Source organism: Lolium rigidum, chromosome 7 (assembly GCF_022539505.1).
Source record: "Lolium rigidum isolate FL_2022 chromosome 7, APGP_CSIRO_Lrig_0.1, whole genome shotgun sequence".
Classification (NCBI taxonomy): Eukaryota; Viridiplantae; Streptophyta; class Magnoliopsida; order Poales; family Poaceae; genus Lolium; species Lolium rigidum.
In genome coordinates this window covers 354,797,983-354,825,385 of record NC_061514.1, presented here as the reverse complement: position 1 = coordinate 354,825,385, position 27,403 = coordinate 354,797,983, and the positions used below count along the sequence as shown (strand labels likewise).

At 41.9% G+C, this 27,403-nt stretch overlaps 1 protein-coding gene and 3 long non-coding RNA genes across 4 annotated transcripts; 2 read left to right on the top strand and 2 right to left on the bottom strand.

Moving 5' to 3' along the window:
* Positions 1-3,471: 3,471 nt before the first annotated feature.
* Positions 3,472-5,808, bottom strand: LOC124675916. Its single transcript, XM_047211994.1, has 3 exons — positions 5,301-5,808; positions 4,558-4,772; positions 3,472-4,173 (listed from the first exon to the last, which is right to left on the bottom strand). Exons 1-3 carry the CDS (start codon positions 5,722-5,724, stop codon positions 3,604-3,606), a joined length of 1,209 nt encoding a protein of 402 aa, XP_047067950.1. The 5' UTR covers positions 5,725-5,808; the 3' UTR covers positions 3,472-3,603.
* A 9,520-nt stretch (positions 5,809-15,328) lies between these two features.
* LOC124676442 lies at positions 15,329-17,479 on the top strand. Its single transcript, XR_006993632.1, has 4 exons — positions 15,329-15,434; positions 16,711-16,834; positions 16,949-16,999; positions 17,114-17,479. It is a non-coding gene; the product is annotated as an uncharacterized LOC124676442 (long non-coding RNA).
* A 449-nt stretch (positions 17,480-17,928) lies between these two features.
* Positions 17,929-18,389, bottom strand: LOC124676444. The gene is made up of 2 exons (XR_006993634.1): positions 18,344-18,389; positions 17,929-18,154 (listed from the first exon to the last, which is right to left on the bottom strand). It is a non-coding gene; the product is annotated as an uncharacterized LOC124676444 (long non-coding RNA).
* Positions 18,390-25,770: 7,381 nt separating this feature from the next.
* Positions 25,771-26,838, top strand: LOC124676443. The gene is made up of 3 exons (XR_006993633.1): positions 25,771-25,895; positions 26,118-26,319; positions 26,609-26,838. It is a non-coding gene; the product is annotated as an uncharacterized LOC124676443 (long non-coding RNA).
* Positions 26,839-27,403: the final 565 nt, after the last annotated feature.

Below are 27,403 nucleotides of genomic sequence, written 5' to 3'. Positions count from 1 at the left end.
GACCAAGATTGCAGTCACCCCGTGGTCGAAGAGATGAAGGGCGGATTATGAGAGACCGATGCGTTGCCATCGGCTCATTGAGAATCGGTTTAAAAGAAATCGGCAAAATCAAATTAGGGAAACTTCTTCATTAATGAACGGGATTTCTTACAAAGAAAGAGCCGATTGCTCAAAGAAGGAAGAACAAAAGAAGGGTCTATTGACCAATCTACTACTGCTAGGCCTATGCTAGTAGATCCTAATCTACGGGCCATCGCTGCCCTCGTCGTCATCCTCGGAGCTCTCATCGGCACTACTGCCGATGGGCTCCTCGTCGCTGCTCCCGTAGCCTTCTACGGGAGCTTCGTCCTCCTCTTCATCGTCGCTGCTGTCGTCGTCCCACCACATGCGAAGGCGTTTCGCTGGCGGGTAGCCCTCGAGGGAGTCGTCGTCGTCTTCCTCCTCCTCTTCTTCAGAGGAGGGGCAGCCGTCCCAGGGGAACCGGTCATCCTCGCTTTCCGACTCCAGTTCCCCGTCGGCGAGGAACTGGAGATCTTCATCCCCGCTGGTCAAGGACTGGTCGTCCTCGGACCAGATGGAGGAGGCGTGGTCTTCCTGGTCCCATTCTTCTGGGCGCGGATGTCCTCCGGCGTCTCGCGGGAGGAGGAGGACCCATAGGAAAGACCGGAGGAGGATGAGGAGGAAGAGGACATGGTGGCGCAGGAGGGTTTTTTGGGTGCTAATGCGAAGGGGATGAAGAAGCAAACTGTGTAGAACGGTTAAATAAAGGGGATATGAGGGAGATTCAATGCCACAGCAGTTTCCGAGGAAGTTGTGCCCAACAGAAAATTTCGCAGGCCACGCGGAGAAGTGGAAGAGGCAAGGCATCGTAATGAAGGATACTGCGGCAGTCCTGCTCTGCCACGACATGACCCGACGAAAGAAAAGCGTAATGATTTTGGAAATGTCATTTCCAAAACCAGGGGGGCATGTGTTATCACCAGAATTTGACCGGATCAGAGGTGGGCCGCGATTGGAGATGGGTTTGAAGATATATACATAGAAGAAATACATGAATCGGCCTTGTGTACCAAGTTTGGGCTAATTGCCCGTGTATCTGTACCATAGTAGGATACGTGTCGGTTAGGAGGTAGAGTTTTACCCGTGCACGGTTAGGTGCACGCCTGAATTAGAAAGTCCCTTGGACTATAAATATGTATCTAGGGTTTATGAAATAAACAACAACCAACGTTCAACACAAATCAATCTCGGCGCATCGCCAACTCCTTCGTCTCGAGGGTTTCTCCTGGTAAGCACCATGCTGCCTAGATCGCATCTTGCGATCTAGGCAGCACAAGCTTATTACGTTGTTCATGCGTTGCTCGTGCTGAAGCCTTTTTGATGGCGAGCAACGTAGTTATCTTAGATGTGTTAGGGTTAGCATTGTTCTTCGTATCATATGCTGTCGTAGTGCAACCCTTATACATCTAGCCGCCCTTACACCTATCTTAGGTGTAGGGGCGGCACCCCGCTTGATCATTGTTTAGTAGATCCGATCCGTTACGGTTGCTCCTTGTTCTTCAAGGATTAGTTTAATATCCGCAATAGTTAGGCCTTACAAAGGGTTGGAGGATCCAGCGGCGTGTAGGGTGTAGTTTGCTAGCCCTAGACAGGATGTTCCGGGGATCAACCTCGTGTTGGTTTTTAGGCCCTGTCTAGGATCGGCTTACGATCACCGTACGCAAGCGCGAGGCCCAATCGTGAGTATGATGATCCGATTATGCGGTGAAAATCCTAAATCGTCGTAGATCGCTTTAGCTTTATCTTGATCAAGCAGGACCACCATATATTCGTGCACCTCGTACGAATCATGGGTGGATCGGCTCTTTGAGCCGATTCACAGGACAACCTGAGAGCCGATCGAGGCTCGTATTTAACGTTTACGTGTATGCCATGCAGGAAACTAAGCGAGGCATCATCTAACACCTTCCTGACCAGGTATAGGTCAGGTGGCACGCCCTTGCGACAGCATCGGACGTGTGACCAGAAGGCTTTGCGGGCCGTCGCTCTGAGGGACTGGGGCCAGCCGCAGCCCTGAGTTGTTCCCGGCTCTACGGTGTTGCCAATCGCTGCCCGCCGGTGGGTTTCTGACCGCAACAGACTATTGACGGTAGAGATGCCACCAAAAAAATTCTAAACTTGTAGAAGACACAAACATTGACATTCTTAAAAAAACCAAGTTTTTTAGAGAAATGTATTAAGCATTTTCAAATGTTTTTTTTTTGGTAACGTGAGCATATGCTCCTAGCATTGCATACTTTTTTCTCTGCCGCAACTGTCGACTCTCACTAGCGAGTGCGTCATTTTGGAGTATGGACTACATGGAGCCTGCTTTTCGAATCTTTTTAGAATCAACGTTTTGAAGTTTCAAAAAATCCGGAAACAAAATCTTAGATGTAGATAATGATGATTTCTATCTGTGCGCAAAAGAATACCGATGCGAAATATTTTGTATTCTAGACTGTGTAAAAATTACAAATATTAGATCTAAGGTAGTGAACAATAAAGAAAAATAAAAAAAATCATGAGATTTATCAGTATTTGTAATTTTGTGTAGGCCAGAATCAAACTATATCGCGTTGAAATTTTGCAGGATTGCAGAATCAAATTTTCTCAACTAAAATGGGTTTCTTTCACTTTTTTTTTGCACTGTTCACCTATAAGGTCAAGATTTCGATAGGTTTGTACGTTGCCTTAAGGAATCAATGTTGTTTCCATAAGATCCCCTTGACATTAATATGTAACCACTGCATACAAGAACTATGGATAAACATGGCATCTCTACCACCCCCCCAAAAAAAGTAACGCCCAGTAGATGTCCTCATGCAAACATCAAATAAAACAAGAGTATCTGGTCTGCTTTTCATACTGATTTGTCAAGTCTACTGCATTTCTTTCTTTCTTTTTTCCACATTACCCACCACAGTAGAATTGATTTCTATTAAAAGGCATAACGGAAGTAACGCTGCATCTCTTTCTTGTGACACATGTTCTACTTACTAACTCCTGGCCAGTTCACGGCTTTGTTAATTCAAAACTAGACTCATCGAGCCTTCCATTTTTTTTAAGCAGAATCTTAATTCAGTAACCGAAATAGTCACAAGAATTGAACCAAAAACATGTAAATACTGAAGTGATCAAGATAAAGCATTTGCTATCTTTCCTCTATTTGCACCTGGGAGTCATACATCGAATGTTGCAAATGGTTCCAGTTGTTTGTGAGCCATCTATTAAAGCGTTGTATGTGTTGTTGCCGCCTGTTGAGTTGGTTTTTTTTCTGAGCTGACTGCCTGCTGGGTGGCTTGTTAGCAGAGAAGTGGTAAGCCATGAGGCAGGAAACAGAAAGGGCTAGAAGTAGGAATAAAGCTAGGGGAGTGAAAAGCTAAGAGACAACATCAATAAATACAAGTTCTAATTAGAGACCCAGACCAGTCAGTAACAACATATGATTTGTGGTTCAACATACAGTACATAACAGTAGAGGGCACATACCAGTACTTTGTTCCATGGGAACCTGTACAACGGTAACCATTACATCCCTGAACTGTACAGATAAAATCCAATCTAGAAACTTATTACGGACCAAGTTACCTTCACACCTAACTTAACGGCACCCCAATCAAATACATCACTCTGGGAACCACTGAGGGATGGAGTAAATTTCTTAACAAGGGTATCCACACCTTCAGGTTCAGCTGAAATAAACAGCACCTCATCCACACAGACAGCTAGGACACGACGCAACAGTTCGATAACTCGACTACCATCAGAAGAGATTGCCGCACCACATGCTCTGCTATCATGAAGCAACATCCTATCATGAATTCTGGTGGTGTGAGCTGTGATTTTGCCCTTGAAATCTCCCTTGAGAACTGGAAATTCCACAGTAGCCTCCGTTGCTTCTTTAACTAGTGCATATCTCACCTCCACGATGCTGAGGCTGCTCTCAAGAGTGCAACACCGAACCTTACTTGTGGGCACCCGAGGAGCCACTCGGCCATCAATGTCAAGCAATCCTATGCTAAGTTGTTCGTCCTCCCCGTTGTCAAGCTTCATCTTAAGATGGACCTCAATAAAAATATAGTCTGTTAAAACAAGTCCTCGACTAGGGCCAGTCAAGATCAATGATTGATCCTGTGAAAAGATTACATAACAGATTAGTGATATGCAAGATTACTGCTGCAATGACAGTAAAAAGAAGTGGCTGAGATCTACTAGCAAGGTGAGACATACTGTGTGTATCCTGTTATAGACCATAGCAAACCATATAATCTATTTCTACCCAGCACCATCAACCTTGCCCATTTTGTAATGCACTGGCACCGCAACACACGTGATATGCATAAGCATCATTTTTTACTTCTACATTTTATCTCAACAATAGTTAGTACTTAGTATGCATCAGAAGTTAAAATGTGTTCCACAGACTAAAAAAGATATGGGTATGTCTACTAACAAGCAAACTGAATACACAGTTGAGCAAACTGCCAATTGGAGGGTTTTGAGAAAATGTTATACCTCTGAATTAATGAGCTCAGAATCCATTCTGCTAGGGCGGGAGAAGAGAAAAATGCACTTCTCATCGAGGTTGTCTCTAAGAATAATATTGCCATATACATTAAGCGGGAAGCCTTTGTCTGAGGAAACTATCTTGACCGATAAAACATTTATGGAATTCAAATATGCACGGTCTTTTATCTGCTTGTCAGTGTATCTCATGGGAAGTACAGGCGCTGCGGAAGCAAAAGCAGAATAACAGCATTCAATTATTTCGGGAGAATGAACAGAAAGGATACAAGGTTAAAGAAAAATCGAAATGTCCATGTATACAAACTTCAAGAACAGGCAATGCCGCAGGAAAAGGAAAAGCATCAGCATTCAAATTATTTTTTGGAGAATGAACGTATAAGGGAAACAAGGTAACTACAAAACTGAAATATTCTTCCATACAAAGTTTTGTTGAGGATTAATGGCTTATGTTCACATAAGGCCTATCTAAACCTGCAGGCTGAAATACTCAAATTAATCCAATTAAAACAGCTAAGCTACTAGCGAAAACACATATATGAATTGCCGTAGCTGATGTATTTGGTACTTAGTGGATGATGACTTCGGTTATATGCAATAAACTATCATCATATATATCAAATTCAAAAGAAAAAACTAGATATCAATTACACGCGGACCTGAAGATAAACAATTAAATCGAGTTGCTGATTAAAATCGAATAAAGGGGATGCAGATGGTAGAATTGGACATACAGATCTCGTCAAGGTCGAACGTGGAGAGATCCGCGAAGGGGAACCTGGTGTACTCCACACACTTGGTCTTGGGATTGTACTGGCGGATCGAATTGTAGACCTCTCCATGTTTCTTTCGTCTCCAGACGGCCTCCTCTTTCAGCCGGTTCCTCTCCTCCGCCCGCCGCTTCTCCTCGTCCGCCTCCCGTGCCTTCTCCTCGGCATCCCGCCTCTGCCGCTCAGCCGCAGCCTCTTCCTCCTTCACCGCCGCCGCGAACAACTCCTCGTCGTTATCATAGAACAAGGGCAGCACGCTGCGCATCTTGCCGCCGTCATCCTCATCCTTCTCTGGATCTGACGAGCTAAACCTCTCCAACGCCAGGTCACCCTCCAAAGCGGGCGTCTCGAGCCGTTCCTTGGTATAACGCGCCTTCTGAGGAGCCATAGGTGATCGGGTGTGTTTGGTTCACGCCTGCAGCTGCCTTGCCAATGGTTGGCTTGCCAATTATTTGGCGGGGGAGTCTCCGTCCTGGGTTGGCCAAAATATTGGCTGTAGTTTGTGAAGGAAGCAGGAAGAGATGAAGAGTCTCATGCTCTCGGCCGAAGTGATTAGGACTAGTGTGAAGTACAACAACCTTGTCGCGGTCACCACCTCGTTTGGCCTGCCGACTTGAGGAAGAGTCTCGTGCTCTCGTCTCGGCCGAAGAGTATGGTATCGCTGCCAGCCTGTCTCCAGCAAAGGATCAGCACGTCGTTGGCTGCTCCAGCCACCGTCATCGAGTGACACCACCCATTTGCGCCCGAAGCGCGCTCGTTAATTTGCCGCCCGCCCGATCGGAAGATGTGAGCAATTAATCCTTCCCACTTGACGTTTTGTTTCTCGGATTAATTACTCACGCGCGTACACATGCCACAGCGCCGTGCGTGCGTGCGCGACGGAGTCCTTCTCTTCTCGTGAACCAAACTTGGCTAGTATTTCCCCTTGCTAGCTATTTGACTAGAGAAATTAAATCACGGTTCCTATATTCTAATTCTTGCAAACAGCAGTGCATTAATCCTCTAGCTTGGTTGATCGTATCAGTACAACTAGTGAAAAAGTTACTATCAACATTTTACACACAAGCGTGGTTCTGTATATGAAAAGAACTGCAGTCTCGACTGAACCACACTCTGACGAAAAGAGATGACAAGTCTCACCAGATGCAGGAACGGCCTTTACTCGGCGAGCACATCGGAGACGGAACCCAGGCGCTGCGTCGGGCTGCTTTCCGGAGCCGGCTCATGGAGGCGGTCGCTGGGAAGAAAGGCGCCGGCAGGATCTCGCGTCCACCGGCGCCAGGAACCACCGGGGCATCCCTAAGCTTAGAGCTTTCACTCTTCTTGATCATAGTATATCATCCTCCTCTTTTGATCCTTGAAAACTTCCTCCACACCAAACTCGAAACAACTCATTAGAGGGTTAGTGCACAATAAAAATTCACATGTTCAGAGGTGACACAATCATTCTTAACACTTCTGGACATTGCATAAAGCTACTGGACATTAATGGATCAAAGAAATTCATCCAACATAGCAAAAGAGGCAATGCGAAATAAAAGGCAGAATCTGTCAAAACAGAACAGTCCGTAAAGATGGATTTTATTAGGCCACCAGACTTGCTCAAATGAAAATGCCCAAATTATCTGTGAGGGGGGAGATGGGCATGCATTGGCAGCCAAAATTTTGGGTACAAACCAAACAATAACTACAACTCTATGGGCAACCAATTTTTTGGCGGGGCAACTTGGGGAACCAATCCAAACACACCCATCATGTGCAAGTCTAGATAAAAAAGTTGAGTAATAGCAGTACATATATACAATCTTTGTTTCTAAATATAAGACATTTTGGCATCATTTAATATGTTCTATATTCCTTGATCCGATAGTAGGGGTATATAAGGGTGATGTAAAGAGAAAAATAAGATGGAATGGCGCGAGAAAGGGTCGCGGGACCTAGGGTGTAGAGATTCTTTGAAATAGCGCAGGATAGGGTTGAAAATATTTCCCCTCTTGAATTGGGTTCTAATATGAGTATATGAGGGCGGTGTAATAGGGTTCTCTTTAAACGGCGCGGGAAAAAGGTTAGAAATATTACCCCTCTTCCATTGGGTCATAATATGGGTATATAAGGGTGTTGTGAAGACAAGAATCATATTGGATCACCACTTTCGACTGAAAGCTAGGAGTAGACATTGTGGGGCCCATAAAATGGAGCTAGGAACGGTCGAAAATCTTCCTCCTCTTGAGGTGGGGGGGGGGGTCCTAAAATCACATGGAATCACCACTTTGAATGAAAAGATAGGGGTAGACGTAGCAAGACACACTGAATGAATATTTCCATGAAACAACATAAGCAAGGGTACAAAATCTTCCCCCTCTTGCATGGTGTCCTGATATGGGTATGTAAGGATGGTGTGAAGATATAAACCAAATATAATCAACTTTTCTGTTGTAAGCTTGGGGTAGACGTCATGGGGCCCACAAAATAGGGGTTTTATGTAATTGATACGAGGAAGGGTCAAAAATCTTCCTCCTCTTGCGTGGGATCCTAATATGGGGGTACATAAGGGTGGTGTAAATAAAAAATCACACAAGAATCACAACTTTAGACAAAAAATCAAGCGGTAGACGTTGTGAGACGCCAAATAAGGTTTCTCCTCAAAGAACATGCGAAATGGTAGGAAATCTTCCACTTTTGCATTGGGGTACTAATATGGGTATATAAGGGTGGTGCAAAGATAAAAAAAAAAATCACATGAAATCACCACTTTTGATGGGTATAGAAGAAAAAAAATGAAAAATGTGAAACCATTCTCTCATTGAGGAGTATGTAATGTAGGTATTATATTGTCTTCCTGTTCACATTCACCTAAAAGAGTATATCACAGGTCCGTCATATTTTTTAAGGTGTCTCGTGGATCACCATAAGTAATAGTACCTGGTTAGTAGACCAAGAGAAGCAACAAAGGTGACGCCACAAGTTGGGTAGAACTTCACGCGGAAAAAGTAGGAATTGGGTTCTCGATGATGCGCCCGATCGAGGTGGCTGAAATAATAGGCGAGGAACTGATATTATTTAACTTATTTCCCCTTCAAGACTTAGAAAGAAATATTAACTCCCTTGCTACGAAAAAAACTCAAATCACAACAATTTATAGCTATTTGATCTAGCTGATTAGTTTTTTCATGAGCAATAAAGAGGAGCTCGATGCAGCATGCAACAACTGCGGCTTTGCATACACACATGTCGTTGTGACTCGTGATTGGAATAACCTAGCTAATTAAGTAGTAGGAGTAAGAGAATAATTATAGCGATGTATATATCTAGTAATGCGATGACATCAACGTGACATCACCCTATTATTTAGTATTTTCATTCGGCCACATTGAATATATTGATCACCTTTGTTCACTTCTATTTTACTACAACAAATAAATACTGGATGTAGTGACTGCTGCCGACTTTCTAATTAGTATCTAATAATGGGAAAATAGTTGCAAAGGTAAAGGATGGTAAAATATTATTTGAATTAACTCGGATGATAAAATTGCCAACTAGAAAAAAGGTTGAAAGCCCGCTTTTGTGCACATACAAAGCTAACTAGCTAAATAGTAGCTAGTAGTAGTACTTCATGCAAGAGTCGATTGTAGCAACTTACAGAACTACTCAGACTCACACTCGTATATAACTCATATAATACGGAACATATGAACGAGGCCTTGTCGGCGTTTTCTTACAACAGTTTTCACTTCCACATCAGTACTGACACAACCTACCCAATCGAGTTCGACCTCTCAAGCTGCTCGCCGTCCTCTCCCGTGGTGCACATAATCATGGAGGACGAGGTAGGGATGCAATATCCATGAAACTGATCCCATGCATGACAAGGAGATCGGGGTTCTACAAAGCCTTTTTTTGAAGCAAGTTGGGGTAGGGTAGATATGAAATCCAACAGAAATGAAAGGAAGCCGGAACAAGAACGACCCGCGGGTTTTACATGTTATTTAATTTGTAGGAGGACAAATATGCATTATTTTGCATTTTCGAGTGATATTAGATATCACGTGAAGATTCGTACATCTTAATTATAGCTTTAGAAGTACTCCAGGAGATGTGTATTTGTTTTGAGGAAAGATCAACAAAGCAGGTTGCATACATGCAAGTTTTTGCATGTTTCATATATAGGTACATTTTGTAGTACTCCGTAATTTATTATGTTCAAATGGTAAGATTCCATCGATAGATGAATAGAACGGATGGCAGGTTTGAAGGAGTGGTCATTGTCACCGGAGATAAAGGGGTATATAGAAAGCCCACGGATCGGTTTAGCTCCCCGTTGTTAATGCACAAAATCTCTCCCCTTAATTAGTTACTAGCACAAATCCCGTGCGTTGCTACGGCACGGCATTATAGATTAACTGGCGCGTGCTTGTCTCTTTTTGAATAGCAATTATGCTTGCACTTGCTTAGGGATTAGGAGAAAATATTCTAGTTCTTACTGCTGATTTATATATTATCTGCTGGGAAGATTTCTCTTGATAGAATCTTGGTGAAATCCAGCAGTGGAGAGCGAAGCGAAGGATCAAATGCACTGGATTGGACAAATCGGGCCACCAGGTGCCGGCAAGCAGCGCTCACGGGCCGGTCTATTCCTGTTCAGCGAGAACCTTCACCGTATGTGCTCTGCTCCTACCTGCTGCTTTGTGCGTCGACGGCCACGGCCATATTCACTACTCACAAATTTGAGTTCGCTGCTACTACTCAAAGCTAAGAAATCTAAGCTTAGGCGCACCACATCCTGCAACCATCATAGCTTCTCTCAGTAGTTAGAAAAAACAATCAGAGAAGCGGTTGAGATGCATCTGCTTGCCCACCCTGTGCAGTATCCATCTCATCCTCGTTGTCTTCCTGCTCTATCTGCAATCGACCACGTCCCACCTCTGCCGCTGCTACTCAACCTCGTCGTCCGTCCCCGTACGAGCAGTGTTCGCGTTCGGCCCTCTTTCATGCGCGCCGCCGGTGGCGGCGATAACGCCGAAGGAATCAAGAGGTGGTGAAAGGCCACGGCCTGGCGAGCTCCTTGACAGCCGAGTCTAGTCCTCGCACAACCAAATCAAGCGTCGCGGCAATCGACCTCCATGGCAGCGAAGCCCAAAAGCATAGAGATCAGGGTCTACAACAGAGGTGTCACGATGCGAGCTTCGCATCACTGCAAGTCATGTCCAGCTATGTTTTGAAGATCCATCACCCAGACCATAGATCGACAGAGAGTCGTCGCGCGACAGCAGCTTTGACTCTTGAGTCGCTCAATGAACACGAAGCTTCGGTATTTGTTTGCGCGTTGATGGCTCCATGACCGTAGCAGAAAGAAACTTCCGTCTTTCCGCTCCGTGCGGTCTCCCAATCATCTCCAAATTCCTTTAATGTCGGTAGCGGAGCAGAGCAGTGGTTGGACCGTTGGAGCTCCGTCAATGCGGGGAACTGGTCTGGCAGGAGAAAGAAAGCATGTCGGGACATTGACTCGCGAGGTTTCGGGGACGGCGGACGGGGGCTCGGCTGCGGGCGCCCAGATCTCGGCGGGAGCAGAGGGATCGGGAGCGGGCGATTCCGTTCCTCCCACCGATTCCAATCGAAATCGAGGGCACCGGCGCCGCCCCGATTTGAGGAGCCGATTTGAGGGATAGATTGAAGGGACTCTGTATAAGTAGAGGAAGAGGTCGGTTGTGGTTTCCAGAAGTTTAACGAAACGGGAGGATGAAGGACACAGGATGACACGAACCGGTACAATGGCATTGTGCGTAATATGTTGTTTGGTGGAGGGTAAAATGGTCATAAAAAAAGTTGGACGAAAATTTTGGCAGAAACCTTAGCTCCTTTATTATTAGGTATCCCTTAATTAGTTAATGCTGGCGAGTCGTGTGAGATTAGTCCTAATTAAGAGTAAGAATCTGAAAGGAAAAAAGCTCCAGCCAATAATCAGATGGCGTGATTAGAGCCCGCGGATCACAGAGCGAAACATGATCTCAGCCGTCCACGTTCGACTGATCGGATCCGATGACACAAATAGAAATAGAAACCAACCCTAGCCGTCATCCCATTCCCGTGATCCCCCTCACTCCTCGCGCGACCACTCTCCATCTCGCCGCCGGCAAAGCCCCTCCGCTGCCCCCTCCTCCCTCAACGGGTCGCTGGCCAGGAAAGGTCGACCGAATGCCGGCCTTTCCCATAGGCGGCCGACGACCAGTGCTCTTCACACGAGATGCTGCTCCCGCGTGAACCCCAGCGCCCGGCTTGCCGGCCGGCGTCGAGGACGACCACGCCCACTCTCGCGCGGCATCTCCACGCCCGGTCTCGTCCAGCCCCATCTCGTCCTCGCACAAGGGGAGGACGTGAACTCAAGGTGATTCTGCTGCATCCTCTGGAACGAGTTTCGAATTCTGCTTTTTTTTTTATATGTATTTATGGTCTTCAATTCGGTTTTGGAATTATAGTAGCCCGACCATGAAAGCGCTCCGCAAAAGGTCGTTCTTGCTTCCTTGTCATAATTCAGTTTGTTGCTCTCTTCAGATTGTCATCATGTATCTCTTTGCAAAATCGTTCAGCAAGAACACAGGGAGAACATGGTCTATCTATTTGGGTAACGTTTAATGGAGCCTACATCAGTTTAGCAGCTTAGTGAACAGCACAAACTGCACAAGAGAATTTAAATACGTGCTGAAGAACGAACTTATCATTATTTTCTGGTTAGGCATGTGCAAGCAAAGCTACTCCGAAAATCTGATCATTTATTGCTTATGGCAGTGCGATTTGGAATGGTCACTGGCCGTAGATTTCACTCAGATACTACTACTCTAAAAATCTTCCTCACTTCACGCATAACCTGAACAGATTTGGTTGACACTTGACATCCATAGAAATTTTGCCGATAATCATAACCTGTGTTAGTTTACATTTTCTCCCAGTTATTTACATCTTACTCTCAATTATCCTTCAGTTTGCGTGTCCTATCTGTTGCCTTCTCCATAATTATTTCTATTGACTATTTATTCTCGTCATGGAAGAGTCTTCTTATGCTTGTTTTGCAAATGAATTAAATCCTCCATAATATCATGTCATATCACTCATGGTCTGCTGTCTGCTGTCTGCTAGCTAGGTGCACGCCCAGGAATGCCTCTGTTCATTAAGTATATTTTCCTTTTGGTTTGTATCCTACAGACTTAAGTACTTGCTTGGAATGTTTGCTTGTTAGAGTGCTTCTCGTTCATCAGGGAGCCCACTCGATTCCTTGAAAATACTCTTGCTCCCTAACTGACTTACATTAAGCTATATTCCGTTCTGAATGCTCATTTCTATTCTCCTTTTCGCTCTTAGGTTATTCGTAGTTGAGTGGGAGAACCAGCTTGTTCGTTCTGAACAAGGATGTTGAGCTGCTATTAAACATCTTGAAGAAGTAAGCAAAGTTGTTCCCAGTTACATTAGGATGCTGAGCTGCTGTTAATGAGGCCTTACACCCCCCTGCTGCCCTAGGTGCCACGACGCTCTCCTATGCTCACAACTTCCATGTCTACGTAGCGCTGGTGAAACAGCGAGACCCGGAGGGTTGGCTCCCGGACCGTAAGATTATCTGCTCTTGTACTCTTCTTGATACAAATTCATGCTATTGCAGTGTTGATGGAAAACTTGCATTTGCAGGTAGCTCGGCTTCCGAGTCCGTGCAGCCGTCCGGGGCAAGGCTGGAACTTGCCCAAGAGAGACAACGATGCTGGTTCAAGGCTGAGTCTTGAGCGCGACCTACTTGGGAGAAGCAATGCATCATCACGCATCAACTTGCTTGTGGTGTGGTAAGAACAGAATGGTGGGTTACACTTGCGGTGCAAATGGTTTTCATGATTAAAAATTGGTGACTCAAACTGTTAGATGTATTTGAGAAAATAACAACAATATCCATTGGCAATATAACTGCACAATTTTTAGATGTAAATATCGAAAGTTGTTTCGTGCCAAAGATAGTTTTATGAACTTTCCTCGGGTATCAATGTATCTCCTTGTTGCTGGGTTCCAGTGGTTGAAAAATGGTTCTACATGTGTTTTAAAGATTAAACCATTTAATTCATGGTTCAGAGGTTTATAGGTTTTCTTATGCAACTATCCAAAATATGTATATTTGCAAATGATGTGTGTGCGGACGATGTTGGTGGCCGCAGCGCTGGTTCTGTTTCCTTCTCCCATTTTACATGTATTATGTCGTTGAACTTATTTAGTTGCACTCGATTTAGCTAACTGTTGGTGCATCATTTGTTACAAATATTGGCATAATTTCTGTCATAGCGTTGGTGCATACTAGAATCTCTGGTTAAATCTGTCCCATCTTGTGCTTTCACATACATTTCCCTTTTACCTGATTTCTATTGTATGCAAACATTTAAAATGCTTTTCTACCACATGAGAAGTCATGAATATTGGGTAATTTTTCAGGTGTGCTGCATTAGCACCTCTGTAGTACGGGAGAGTTGTCTGCTGCGGTTGCCGTCTCCGACATAAGAAGTGCCGAATCATTTAACAAAGCATATTACTAGGTGAAGGTCTATCATATTTCCCCTTGCTCTTGTGCGTGAACAAGTTAACAAAGTTGCTCTGAAGCATCTGTAATCAATTCTTTGGTGATTTCTGGTTGGATTTGCCTTTCTGTTTCTAACTCGCTATACTAAATATCTATATTACAATGACATTCTTATGAACAGTCAGTTTATTAGGTTTCCGTTATAGCTGGATAACTCATCCCTCTACCTTTGGTTGCATTTAAGATTCATCTTATAACTCGGAACTCTGAGTTTGCGTTAGTATATGAGCTCATCTTGACCATTATAATCATTTTGCTCGAACAAATCATATGATATCAGTAAGCAACCTTATGACAAATGCAGACTAAATGTTCACTGGTCAACTTTACTTGTGTTCTGCAACTTTTCTTTATTAATGACCAACTGTTTGAGTATGTGGTTTGCTCTTGTCAGAGTAAACTATGTCATGGTTCCACCCTTCATTTTATTTTGTTTTTTGTCTTCTGTTTTGCTACAAAATAATCCAGCTTTTTAAAACATTCTGTTTTCTTTACTCGAACTTTAGAAATGTGGTAACCAGCATATGATATCAAGGATTTGGTTGTAAGTTGTAAGTAAAGATGATGTACACATGATACATGCTTTATCTTCCGTGTTACTTAGTTAAATTGGGATATTTGATGACAATCTTTTTTATGCTTTGTGTTTGCCTTTGATTAACGGTTTACCTCTTTGTGGATACTGGGTGGTGACTTCAAAAAACTCAGTGGATTTGTACGTGCACTGAAAACTTTGCCGCCGCTCGCAACAGGGGTTGCCTTCCGCACAAGACAGTTGCTCATCTTAGAGACCTTGCCCCATGGGAAACATAGGAACATATTAGTTTAGACATCATGTCATTTGCTTTGAGGTTGGCTGGTGTTCACCTGCAGGGATTCTATGGCCTATGGCAATCTTTTTTAGTGCTCCTGTTTTATCATCTTACTTGCACAGAAGTATTTACTTGTGTATCATTCCAGAGTCTGTATAGCTTCTTCGCAGTTGTATTTTATAGCTCCACGGTTTTTGATGTATGTTTCACACTCTGTCTCTTTTATTCTATTTAGTCATCCTCTTTTTTTTTAAAAAAAAATGTATAGCATCCTTTTGGAAATCAATCTAGGTAATGCTATTCGGCTCTTAGTTTAGTCGTGTGCGTACACTTTTGGCGAATTTGTGATTTGGTTCATAATCGTAGTTACTAAGCATCCGAAAAAAGAATCAAGCATCCCATAAAGACAGAGGTAGACCTCTTTTATGGACTTGCAAGAGTGCAAGTGATTTAAATGCCTAAGCTTATTCTTCCATGTGTTGTCTATTCATGATGAAAGATGACAATTTAAAATTCTACACATACCACAGGTTTCCTTTGTACTATGATGAGTGCAAGTCTTGTGCACGATCAGCGGTGATGGTTCCAGTCATGCTCAAAATGCCGCAGGTTAGCCACTGTGTATGGATCAGAGTACATATGCAATGGAGGATGTGGTTTCGACCAAGGCTTATATCCAATGTAAGTTTGCTTGTTTTACCTTCCCTTCCACTTAAACTTCTCTATGGCTTATATCCAATGTAAGTTTGTATTTAACACTGGGTCTGACCGTCTGAGACGTTACTACACTGGGCGGAATCTCGGGAACTTTCCGAATTTGGCTGCTCGGCCTAATCCTCTTGGAATCTTTTTCTTTTGGCTGAGTTGCGGCCATGAAAAGGGCCGAGCTTTTAGTAAAAACTCCAAACTTCAATCTTGTGCATACTTCAGGAGTCATGCTGTCGTTAAGAGATAATGTATTTTTTGCTTGTATTGGTCGATATGAATTAGGTTGCACTTAATTTCCTTTTTGTAATAAAATTAACACATATTGGGCCAATTATTTCCATTGCTCATCTTCCAGGAGTAATAACATAGTGTTGTTAAACATTGTTTTCTGATTGGTTGGTATTTATTCTTGCTTTGCCTCTCAGATTTGCACTTGAATAGTTGTATGCTTTTGTACTTCCCTTGTTTAGTAACTTAAGCTCTCTCTGTTTTTGCTGAATACATCAGTAACTTTCAGACAGAAGTTCCATGTGTGTGTGCTTGATCCTTAAATTAAGAATGTGCTAGCATAGCAGTGAAAGGGTTTTAGTGATGCTAATCATCCGGCCTTGATGTCAAAGTACTAGTACCTAGTATAATCTCTGACGCTCTGAGAATTACGTTGATCTATCATATAAGGTTGTTGCTAGCTAAATGACTAAATGGCTTAGTTGGTGCATGATTCAAACTTATGCTTTTCTTCCTTGCTCACAGACTAGTGTATTTGATATAACATTGTGCTTCACCAAAATGGGATTGATAATCCTGAGAGTGTCAAAAAGATTGATCTTCCCGGATGTTACTGTCTCTTACTGTTTGATACTTGTAGCTGTTGTTTGTAGGTTCATGAGGACATTTTTGTTTTATACTGCATGGCTGCAATAACTTTGTATAGATTGATCCAAGGTCCGCAACTAACCAGTAGCATCATATATTGAGCTCATGTAATGTGAGCACATCAGATCCTAAAGTCTGTTGATCAACCTTATTTTCGTTTAGTTAATATGTATGCTTGTTTGCAATTAAAATGTGCTTGTTGTGATATGCACTAAACCATCCTAGTAATTTATTTTGTTACACGTGAGGCCACTAGGAATTTTATCTTCATGAGCACCTGCATTTCTAATCACAGCTTACTGGTTAGAACAAAATAAAGTTTAAGGATGTTGCGTCTTTCACAAATTTGATCTTTTTTTTGTTTGGTCGCCAGGGATTTGGCTTGTGACAGAGTCTGCCTTCATTTCCTCCCAGTTAATCGTCTCGTGTATGGCAATGATCCCAACAACTCTTGATATCAAATGACTGTTGTAACCCTTCTCTTGTAGATAACAGATGTAAGCTCTCAGACCCTAGTACTGCATCCGGTATATGTCACATGATAAGTTATGCTTGAACTTCATGCACGATTAAAGACGTATTTTTCATTTCACCCGTCTTGCTGTATTCAGGTAGTGTCAAGCTGCTTGTCACCAAGGCCCTTCTCTTGTAGACAACAGATCGTAAGCTCTCAAACCCTAGTAATGCATCTGGTATATTTCACATGATAAGTTGTGCTTGAACTTAATGCACAAGTAAACTCGTGTTCTTCATTTCAACCATCTTGCTGTATTCAGGTAGTGTCAAGCTGCTTGTCACCAAGGCCCACCGCGGTGACCTCGACGATGCATACAAAGGTACCTCCTTGGTCGCGCTTGAGTTGATTGCAACATTTATTTTCATATGAGGTGCATAATCTTGTTCTCCATTTGTTTGTTTGGTGCTTACACAAATTTGATTGCCTCACGCTTATTTTAATTGGAAGACTAGGAGTGAATGATTAATAAGTGGTTTTGTTCAAGGTTCTTTTGGGCTGCACTTCAATGTGTTAGCTAGTTTTTGGTTTGTAAGGCCAAGTTTGTGCTAGTTACTGCAAACTTGCAATGGAGCCGTGGCTGCTCGATCTTGTAGCAATGGAAATCATGGCTGCTGGATCCGATCAATTCTCCATGTTTTTCTTGTTTCTTCAACTGATGTTGCAGTGGGTTGGTTAGGTACCAGAGAGCGAGATGTAGACGGACTGCTACAATAGGTGGTCATCGTCGTGTGGCCTGGAGCATATTCAACTAATTTTTGCATGTTTCATCTTATTTTACCACTGCTAGACAAATTTGTCATGCTATGCTATGTTTTGCTGAATGGTTTGTAATAAATCGTGCGATGTTTGTTTCATCGAGACAAAACTCCGGTTTGGGTTATACTGAATGACTTGAGCTTATTCATTCATGTCCTTGATCTGGGAGCTAGCAAATGGACCGTGAATGATTTTTCATGTCTTTTTTTTTATTATTACACTTAATATGTAAGGAACCAGTAAAATTGAATGGGTACTTGAGAAGTGGCGTCACAAAATTTAGTACAAAGGCATAACTATTAGCATGATTTCTGATCCAAGAAGTAACTTTGTTTTCGGAGATAATCCAGAAGATCACATCAGTTTGCTCTATTGGAAAACTATCTGCTCGATCACCTTCAGCAATTGATCAGTGCTCCTCGTACATGACCAGCAAGGAATCGTCAACATAATCATCATGGTGTTTAGGTTCAAGTGTTTAACCAGTTGCTGCATCAGAGTTCACAGCTCCCAGCCAAACTGCCTATTTGCTTTTACTCTGTCTCTGAAAGAGGGCAATAGATTAGCTCAGTGTTAACAAGTTCAGTACTTTAGCAAAATATTATTAGTTAAAAAAAACAGAGCATGTTCCGTTTCACAGAATTATGAATATGAAGTCCACCCAGCTAACATACATGCATGTTCAAGCAGGTATAAAGTACAACAGTAGCTAGTAGGTCATCAAAGTACTCACATGGACTATTCGTTGTAGAGGTGAGGGAGACCGCGAGCTTCTCAACGCCGGGGAGGAGAGAAATGACGAGGAAGGCATTAACAGAATATATCATGAATGCCGTACACATCCATGAGAATATGTTTTTATTCCTTTAGGATTATCTTCTGCCACTAGGTATGTTTGCTACTTTGCTTCATGTGGTAGTGTTGGTTCTTTGACAGTAACTTACCGATTTCCTTGGTCCGTTGAAACCTCTTCATAACTACACAAAGATACATTACTCACTTTTAATAATGCTAAATAGATTAAACTTAGCCTCATTGTCATGTCATTTTGAGTTCTGGGAGTTGGTGACTTCTAAATTCTGAATAAGAGTTGATTTATAGCTAAAGTAATTTGAATATGAAAGCCATCTGGAATCATCAATCCATGGACAGACAAAATCTAAATCGGATGACATTTCTCTAACTTATTGGTTGCTATTGTGCTGATGCGGTGACTATGTCAAAGTGCGGAAGCTTCTTGGAGTTCGTCAAGCTATAAATATCACTACTCATAAGATTCCAGGTTAGGGCATCATCTTGGTTATATCAATGTTGTTGTATCATGAAAGTTGTGCATAATATAATTTATTGTGCTTATCGGAGCGGTAAATTTGGAAAACTAAACAAGAAAGTTGCACCCCAACAAAGTTGGATCTAACACCATACATGACTAGCACTGATGGAACTGACCAGTATGATCCATATGTTGTCGTCGTTCATCTACATATGTTGAATGCTTTGTTTTCTGGGCATTATATATGCTACATCAAAATCGTCATTGGTGTTGGCTTAAAATTGATGACTGCAACATACATTCTCAGTTTTGTGTTCCGACCATGCAAATATTTCTGTCACAATGAGGGTTGATCAGTTTCTTACTTCCATTCGTAGGTTATGGTTGTGTCGACGAGGAGAAAGTACATGCTCAAGGTGCTTTAATTATATGCTTCTATATAGCAGGTAATTGTTATGTGTGTTCTCATCTATGGCATCAATATCCACATGCTTACCAGAATCCAATGTTATCTCTCTATTGCTAATGTGAGTTTGAATGGATTATATCTACTTTGTTCATGATCTTTGCATGTCTTGTACTCTGATAATTATGTGTCACTTTCTTCATCTCCAACAATATACTACCTCCGTTTCAAGCGAATATGACCATAAAAATTGAGCAACAAAATTTTGATTATTATATGTATATACTATCGTTGGATTCGTAGAAAGCACTTTTAATGATACTAATTTATACAAACAATCTTTATCTATTTAAAGTAATTTTTGGTCAACAAAAGCTGTAAAACGGACGCCTTATTCGAAACGGGTAGTATATAACTGATAACATGTGAAACTTTTTTATATATACTTGCCTTCGTATTGCTTTGTTGTCGCATATGGTTTCACCATTTTAGGAAAATAGTTGACAGATGGTACTTGGTTGAACTCCTATTTTTATTTTACTTAGTACTCCGTCTATGGTAACTTGATAGCTTAAAAGTATGACACTTCTCTTTCTGTTCATAAAGAACATGAAAGAGATTTTATTCTTCAAACAAGTGTAATATTCACATTGACCGTATTAACTTAATAACATTCAACATATTCTAGCAAATGGAGGTGTAGTTACTTTCGCCATCTAATGGGTACTGATCTTTACATTCAATCAAGTGCCTGCATTGTTATAATGAGAATGAAAGTGAGAAGTTTGGGAAGACTGAAACAAAGAGAATTAGTTGTCAGACCCATTGACACCTACCTGGCCAAAAAAAAGGCAGCACAAGACAAGGGGGATTTTTCTTCAATGGTTTTCATGATTACAAATTGGTGACTCAAACTGTTATATGTATTTGAGAAAATAACGACAATGTCCATTGGCAATATATGTTGTAGTGCTCTTGTGTTGCATGTACCCGGCGAGGAATTAAATAGTGGTTTGTTTTGATTTTAGATGAAGAGGAGGAAGATAGATCGTTCCAGTCAGCTAGAAAAATGGTACTTGGTCTCGCCTCGAGTCCTAAACTTTAAGGTATACGTTTAGCATGCACGAGTCGCAGTATTGTATGTTGGTAGTACAACTCTAGGTTTCACTATGACATAGATCAATATGGTCGAACTCTGTTTTGGTCCAAGCAGTACGTACATATTGGCACACAAGTTTTAGTGTCCAAGCGTTTTTGCTTGGTAGGTAATAACGAAAGAACAAATGCATGAACAGTTTCGATTTTTTTGCTTCTTTATCTCTTAAGCATCCCAAGAACAGTTTGGGTCACCCCTGTTTCCATTCCGGATCGATCTAGAATTTAGAATATTGATATCTAGGAAGCTGTACATTTCTTAGGCTTTGTTGCAGTATTTCTTCACTTTATACTCATTGGTGTTGCTAAGCGTGCACAATGTATTTGCAGGACGTTGGAGAAGTGGGGCTGGAGGTGGCACTCCAGGAGGCCTTCATCTACGTCTCAGGATAAGTTTATCAGGAACCTCAGCTTTGTCCTCGCCGGGAACATGGCCGGTGAGATGCCTCTCGTATTTTCTCTCTATCCTCATTTGGAAGTATTGGAGAGGAGTGGCGATTTGGGTAGAACGAACGCAACTTGATCTTCTTTAGTTTTTTAAGCGTAGTAGATCATGACGAGTGCTCGTTGCATGTGTGTGCTAGTCCTAGCATATTAGAGATTGAGGGGATACCTATTTTTTTCAAAGCATGTCGCTCGTTGCATGTGTTTGCTTGATCCTTAAATTAATAATGTGCCAGCATAGCGGTGAAAGGTTTTAGTTACGCTAATCATCATCCGGCTTTGATGCTAACTAACAAAAGGATCTCTCCTGGCATAGGTTGCATAGGTTGCCTTGCCACGAGTAAAGTTAGTCAAAGTACTAGTACCCAGTATAATCTCTGACGCTCTAAGAATTAGTTTGATCCAGCATGTAAATTTGTTGCTAGCTAATTGACTAAGTCCCTTAGCTGGCGCATGATTCAAAGTTGTGATTTTCTTCTTCTTCTGTTCTTCCTGTGTACTTTACACAGACTACACAGACTAGTGTATTCGATATAGCATTCTGCTTCACTGGACTGGGATTGATAATCCTGGTAGTGTAATAAAAATGATCTTGCCTGGTTGTTACTGTCTCTTAGTGTTTGATACTTGTAGTTGCTGTTTGTAGGTTCATGAGGACATTTTTGATTTAGCATGAGTGCAATGACTTTGTATAGATTGGTCTGGGTAGGAGCTTACACATTTTTGTATCCAAGGTCCGCAACTAACCAGCAATTCTCTTGTAATGTGAGCACATCGGATCCTGAAGTCTGTTGATCCTATGATCTCAACCTTATTCTATTTTAGCTAATAGGTATACTTCTTTGCAACTAAAATGCACTTGTTGTGGTATGCATTGAAGCATCATCCTAGTAATTTCTTATTGTTACATGTGAGGTGACCAGGAAGTTTATCTTCATGGGCACCTGCAATTTCTAATCACAGCTTACTAGTTATAACAAAATAAAGTTTAAGGTTGTTGCATCTTTCGCAAATTTGATCTATATTCTCCTTTTTTTTGGTCGCTTGGGATTTGGCTTGTGAAAGAGGATGCCTTGATTTTCTCCCAGTTCAGCGTCTCGTGCATGGCAACGATCCCTGTAGCAACTCCTGATATCAAATGACTGCTGGAACCCTTCTCTTGCAAACAACAGATGTAAGTTCTCAAACCCTGGTACTGCATCTGGTATATTTCACATCATAAGTGCTGCATATGAAAGCACAATAAAACACGCGTTCCTCATTTCAATTGTTTTGCTGTATTCAGGTGGTGTCAAGCTGCTTGTCACGAAGGCTCACCGCGGTGACCTCGACAATGCATCCAAAGGTACCTCCTTGGCCATGCTCAAGTTAATTGCAGCATATAATTTCATATGCGGTGCAGAATCTTGTTCTCCATGGTTTTGTCTGGTGCTTACACAAATTTGATTGCCTCACGCTTATATTAATTGGATTGAACTAAGACTAGGAGTAAAAGGTTAATTAGTGGTTTTGCTCATGGTTTGTTTGGGCTGCACTTTGATGTGTTAGCTAGTTTTTGGTTTGTAAGTGCTCTTGTTTGTGCTAGCCATTGCGCAAACGTGCAATGGAGTCGTGGCCGCTTGATCTTGTAGCAATGAAATTATGGAAACCATGGCTGCCGAATCCATGTTTTTCTTCTTGTTTCTTCAATTGATGTTACAGTTGGTTGGTTAGGTACTAGAGAGTGAGATGTATGGCCTGGAGCATATTCAACTATTTTTTTTGCATGCTTCATCTTATTTTACCACTGCTAGACCAATTCGTCATACTATGCAGTGTTTTGCTGAATGGTTTGTATTGAATCGAGTCCATTCCAGATCGATCAAGAATTTTAAAAAATTGATATGTTCGAAGATTGTACATTTCCTTGTGGGGAAGAACAAGCTAAACAAAGTTGTTCTTGTTAGGCTTTGCTGCGGTATTTCTTCACTGCATACCCATTGGTGCTGCTATGTTTGGTTTTCCATTTCATTGCCAATATCCGTTGACTTCTAAATAGCTAAAAAAGTTGTTTTCTTGTTGTTATGTGTTCCTTGTTTGTTGGTATTCCGCCGGCATGTCTGTGAACACGCGAGATTGCTATCACTAAGCGTGCATACTGTATTTGCAGGACGTTGGAGAAGTAAGGCTGGAGTTGGCGCTCCAGGAGGCCTTCCTTTGCGTCTCGGGATTAGTTTCTCCTTGTTCCTGTACGTGCTTTGTTGTGGAGATATAGGCCGCGGAGAACTTCGGCCCTGTCCTTGTTGGGAACATGGCCGGTGAGACTCCTCTCGTATTCTCTCTCTATCCCCATTTGGAAGGTCTTGGAGAGGAGAGGATATTTGGGTAGGATGAACCCACCTTGATCTTCTTCGTAAAGTTTTTATGCGTAGTAGACATGACAGTGCTCGTTGCATGTGTGTGCTAGTACTAGCATAGAACATAATGGGGGGGGGGTACTACTTTTGTTCAAAGCATGACACTCTCCATGTCCGTCTACTTGATGCTTAAATTAAGAATGTGCTAGCATAGCAGTCAAAGGTTTTAGTGACACTAATCATCCAACCTTGATTCTAACTAAGAAAAGGATCTTGTCTGGCATAGGTTGCATGGCTTGCCTTGCCACAAGTAAAGTTAGTCAAAGTACTAGTACCCAGTATAACCTCTGACACACTGAGAATTAGGTTGGTCTATCATAGTATCATGTAAGGTTGTTGCTAGCTAGTTGACTAAGTAGCTTAGTTGGCCCATGATTCAAACTTATGCTTTTGTACTTTACACAGACTAGTGTATTCGATAGAGCATTCTGCTTCACCAGACTGGGATTGATAATCCTGAGAGTGTCAAAAAGATTGATCTTCCCGGTTGTTACTGTCTCTTACTGTTTGATACTTGTAGCTGCCGTTTCTAGGTTTTGTTCATGGTTTGTTTGGGCTGCACTTTGATGTGTTAGCTAGTTTTTGGTTTGTAAGGCCAAGTTTGTGCTAGCCATTGCGCAAACGTGCAATGGAGTCGTGGCTGCTTGATCTTGTAGCAATGGAATTATGGAAACCATGGCTGCCGAATCCATGTTTTTCTTCTTGTTTCTTCAACTGATGATGCAGTGGATTGATTAGGTACAAGAGAGTGAGATCTAGACGGACTGCTGCTGCAGTAGGTCATCGTTATATAGCCTGGAGCATATTCAACTATTTTTTTGCATGTTTCATCTTTTTTTACCACTGCTAGACCAATTTTTCATGGTATGCAATGGTTTGCTGAATGGTTTGTAATAAATCATGTGATGCTTGTTTCATCGAGACAAAACTATGGTTTGGTTTATACTGAATGACTTGAGCTTATTCATGTCCTGGATCTCAGCGTTGGTTTTTCCAACGAAAAACAAGAACATTCTGTATCTTTACCAATTAACCAATTTCTTGATCCTGTTCTCAATTATTTCGAGCACGCTAAAGAGGAATCCCTCGCCCTAAAGTCAAATGAAGGGATATGTAATTGTTTATATCTGGGAGCTAGCACTTAGCTACATTTTATTTTTCAGCCACTCGTGTGTTTTGAACTTTGGCTAAGTCGACTAGGGTGGCAGTTCCCGTTCATGCTAAGTTGTGGCAGTCCATGAACTGTTATTTGGTACAGAATTTGGTATAGAGTTGGATCTCTGATTTCAGCAAAGTTAAATGGAACGTGAATGATTCCTTCATGTCTTTTTTTTGATATATTATTACACTTAATTCTAAGGAACATGTATAATTGAATGGATGGTAATATTGATTATTTTTTGCTCTTTGCATAAACAAAATTTGCTGGCTTCGTTTGAATCAAGGTTGAAAAGTTCCTCCTATAGAAGCTTAAGTTTTTTAGTTTGTATTTTGTTTTGGTTTTTCGTATATACCATACTTGTTCGCTTCTACTGTTACATATGAAAGATAAAAATGTTTCCCATTGTTTGAAAAATGAAGTGGCTATTTACCATGTTTACAGCCATTTGATGTTTGTTAGTAGAAGAATCACTTACCACTTGGACACCATCTATTGCTTTGTAATTTTCCATTTGCTATAGATTATCCCACTAGTGATATGCTCATGACAAGGATTTTGCAACCTTCTGTCAATTTCAAGTGAATCTTGACGACATATAGCACTTAGTTTCATGTATTTTTCTGGAGGTTAAGCTTTGCTCCATTTATTTTTAAGGTACATGTTTATGTCTAGAACTTTGGCCAAGTAGATTAGGGTGGCAGTTCCTGTTCAGCTTAAGTTGTATTGATCCATGACATATATTTGTATTCTCTGTGCATGATCATGAATGGGTTGGATCTGTATTTGGTAAATTTGAAAGTATTTTTTGCTTCGAATAATTAGGTGCCTAATGGCTTGTGATGTATTCAGGTTCCTTGTGAATCTCGATGGTGCTGACGGTTATGAGCAGCTGGAGTATATCCAACTAGATGTTCCGTCAAGAACGTCATCAAGGAATCTTTTTTGAGGAGCTGGAGAATGCCCTGGACGACGAGGGCATCTGACTAGGTCAAGATCCGCAACCGGATGCAAAACACCCCTTGCAGGCAGCGGTACTCTCCGGCTCCGGTTTCAAGGTCTAAAAGCTAAAGGCCCCGACTCACCCCCTTTCGTATGTATCCTGAAATATGTGTCATGTTCGCTGGATGCTAAAGTTTGAACTCGTGGATAATGTTGAAGGGTGCATGGAAGAAACATTAGCGTTAACCGCGTAAAGTCTGTCGTCATTGAGTTTTACAAATCTTAAAAAGAAAATCACTAGATTGTAGTTCTGTGGTTGTGCTTTTCTACTTAATTAATTTTGATGGTTACATGCACTTATCTTGCTTGGTTGCCTTGATTGTGAATCTGAGCCTTCTTACATTTTTCAATGTGTGAATGTGGGTAGGATGTCACAAGAAGCTGTGGCTGCCGCACCTCTACTTTGAGCAGGAGGAGAGTTCGACTTGGTTGTTTGCTCCAGCGCAAGAGGTACTAGTTTGGCGCCCTTGCTTCCTAATGTCTGTGTCGTTCGTGCACAAGTGTATTGGTAGTAGAGGCACACTTGACTTGATGTGCATGTGTACCTGATGCTATCTATTGGGTTTTTCATGGTGCTAGCTAGCTAATGTGCATTATGTGCTTGTACTTATCTTGCTTGCTTGCCTTGAATGTGAATCTAAGCCCTATTTTTTTATGTGCAAATCTGGTCAGAACGTCATGAGGAGTTGCAGCTGTTGTACCTCTACTTCGAGCAGGACAAGGGCTCGACCCGGTTGTTTGCTGCAGCTCAAGAGTTATTGGTGTGGGGTCCTTACTGTCCGGGTTCAACGCCGATGACTTCATCGCCAGCAGCTGCACCGTTCCTGATGTTGCGGAGATGTCCCGCTCCTCGGCAATGTTCTTCCTCGGGCAGGTAGAGATTCCATGCTTGGTTCTTTGAAAAGGGACATACCTTGATCCGTTCTGCCCCTGTACTTGTGTTAACTGAATTTACTAGATACTAGATGGACATACCTTGATCTGTTCTGCCCCTGTACTTGTGTTACATCCCTTAGAAACCAGAATATGATCGTTTATGCGCTTAATTTGTGACCAATTGGAATATCAAGAAGGTTGTTCCTCTTTGAACAGGGACATACCTTGATATTTTCTCTGCCCCTTGTATAGCAGCATTTACAAGTCTTGATAATTATTTGTTGCAGGTTTCACTTGTACAGCAACAAATAGGCTCTGGAGGTATGGCATTTGGCGGTGTGAAGAATAGGTATGGCATTTGGCGGTGTGAAGAATAGCTATGGCATTTGACGGTGTGAAGAATCTGAGATCGTGAGTGTGAGGATGCAAGTACACTTGAGAAGGCAATAAGAGGCTGCATATTGATCTTTGCTAGCTGTGCAACACTTGTGTTAAGATATGTAGTGAGCATTTACCTAAAATTCTTTGAGTTGAAGCTTGTTTTCTCTTGTTTTAGATGGTAAAAAGAAATCAGTGGGTTGAATATGCTTGTGGCGGCTGGAATTTGAGACTCCAATTTGCTCCAGGCTGGTGGTCATGTGATGGTCCAACTCATGTAGTTTGCACTTGGCTCCTAGTAGCTAGGTGATCCAAGTTTACTTGTGTATCTATGTTGTGAACCAAACAAAGTAATGAATAAAATTGGCAATTTTCTGGCTACATGTTCCAAGTCTGAAATCTTTACTATTGCAAAATGTATGTTATGAGAAATCTTTATAAGTAGAAGCATGTGGTTGCAGTCCGTGTGCGGTTAGACCGTGTGATAATCAAGAATTGTTTATCCATGGGACCCGAACTCTTTGTCAATGAAAGCAAAAAAGTTGTACTACTGTACATGAAAGTTGGAAGCACAAAGCTCATTTGTATTTCTTGGACGCACGTTCTAATATTTTTAAATTATGTAAACTCATGATGGTGGTTCTTTGTAATGCAAATAAGTTTGTATTTGGTTAGAAGCGCAATCATAGTCCGGTTGTTTCTGA

Coding starts and splice junctions, on each gene's coding strand:
- LOC124675916 (XM_047211994.1), bottom strand. CDS start 5,724: ATGGCTCCTCAGAAGGCGCGTTATACCAAGGAACGGCTCGAGACGCCC. Junction 4,773..5,300: donor GTTCGACCTTGACGAGATCT/GTATGTCCAATT, acceptor TTGCTTCCGCAG/CGCCTGTACTTCCCATGAGA. Junction 4,174..4,557: donor CTGAGCTCATTAATTCAGAG/GTATAACATTTT, acceptor ATCTTTTCACAG/GATCAATCATTGATCTTGAC.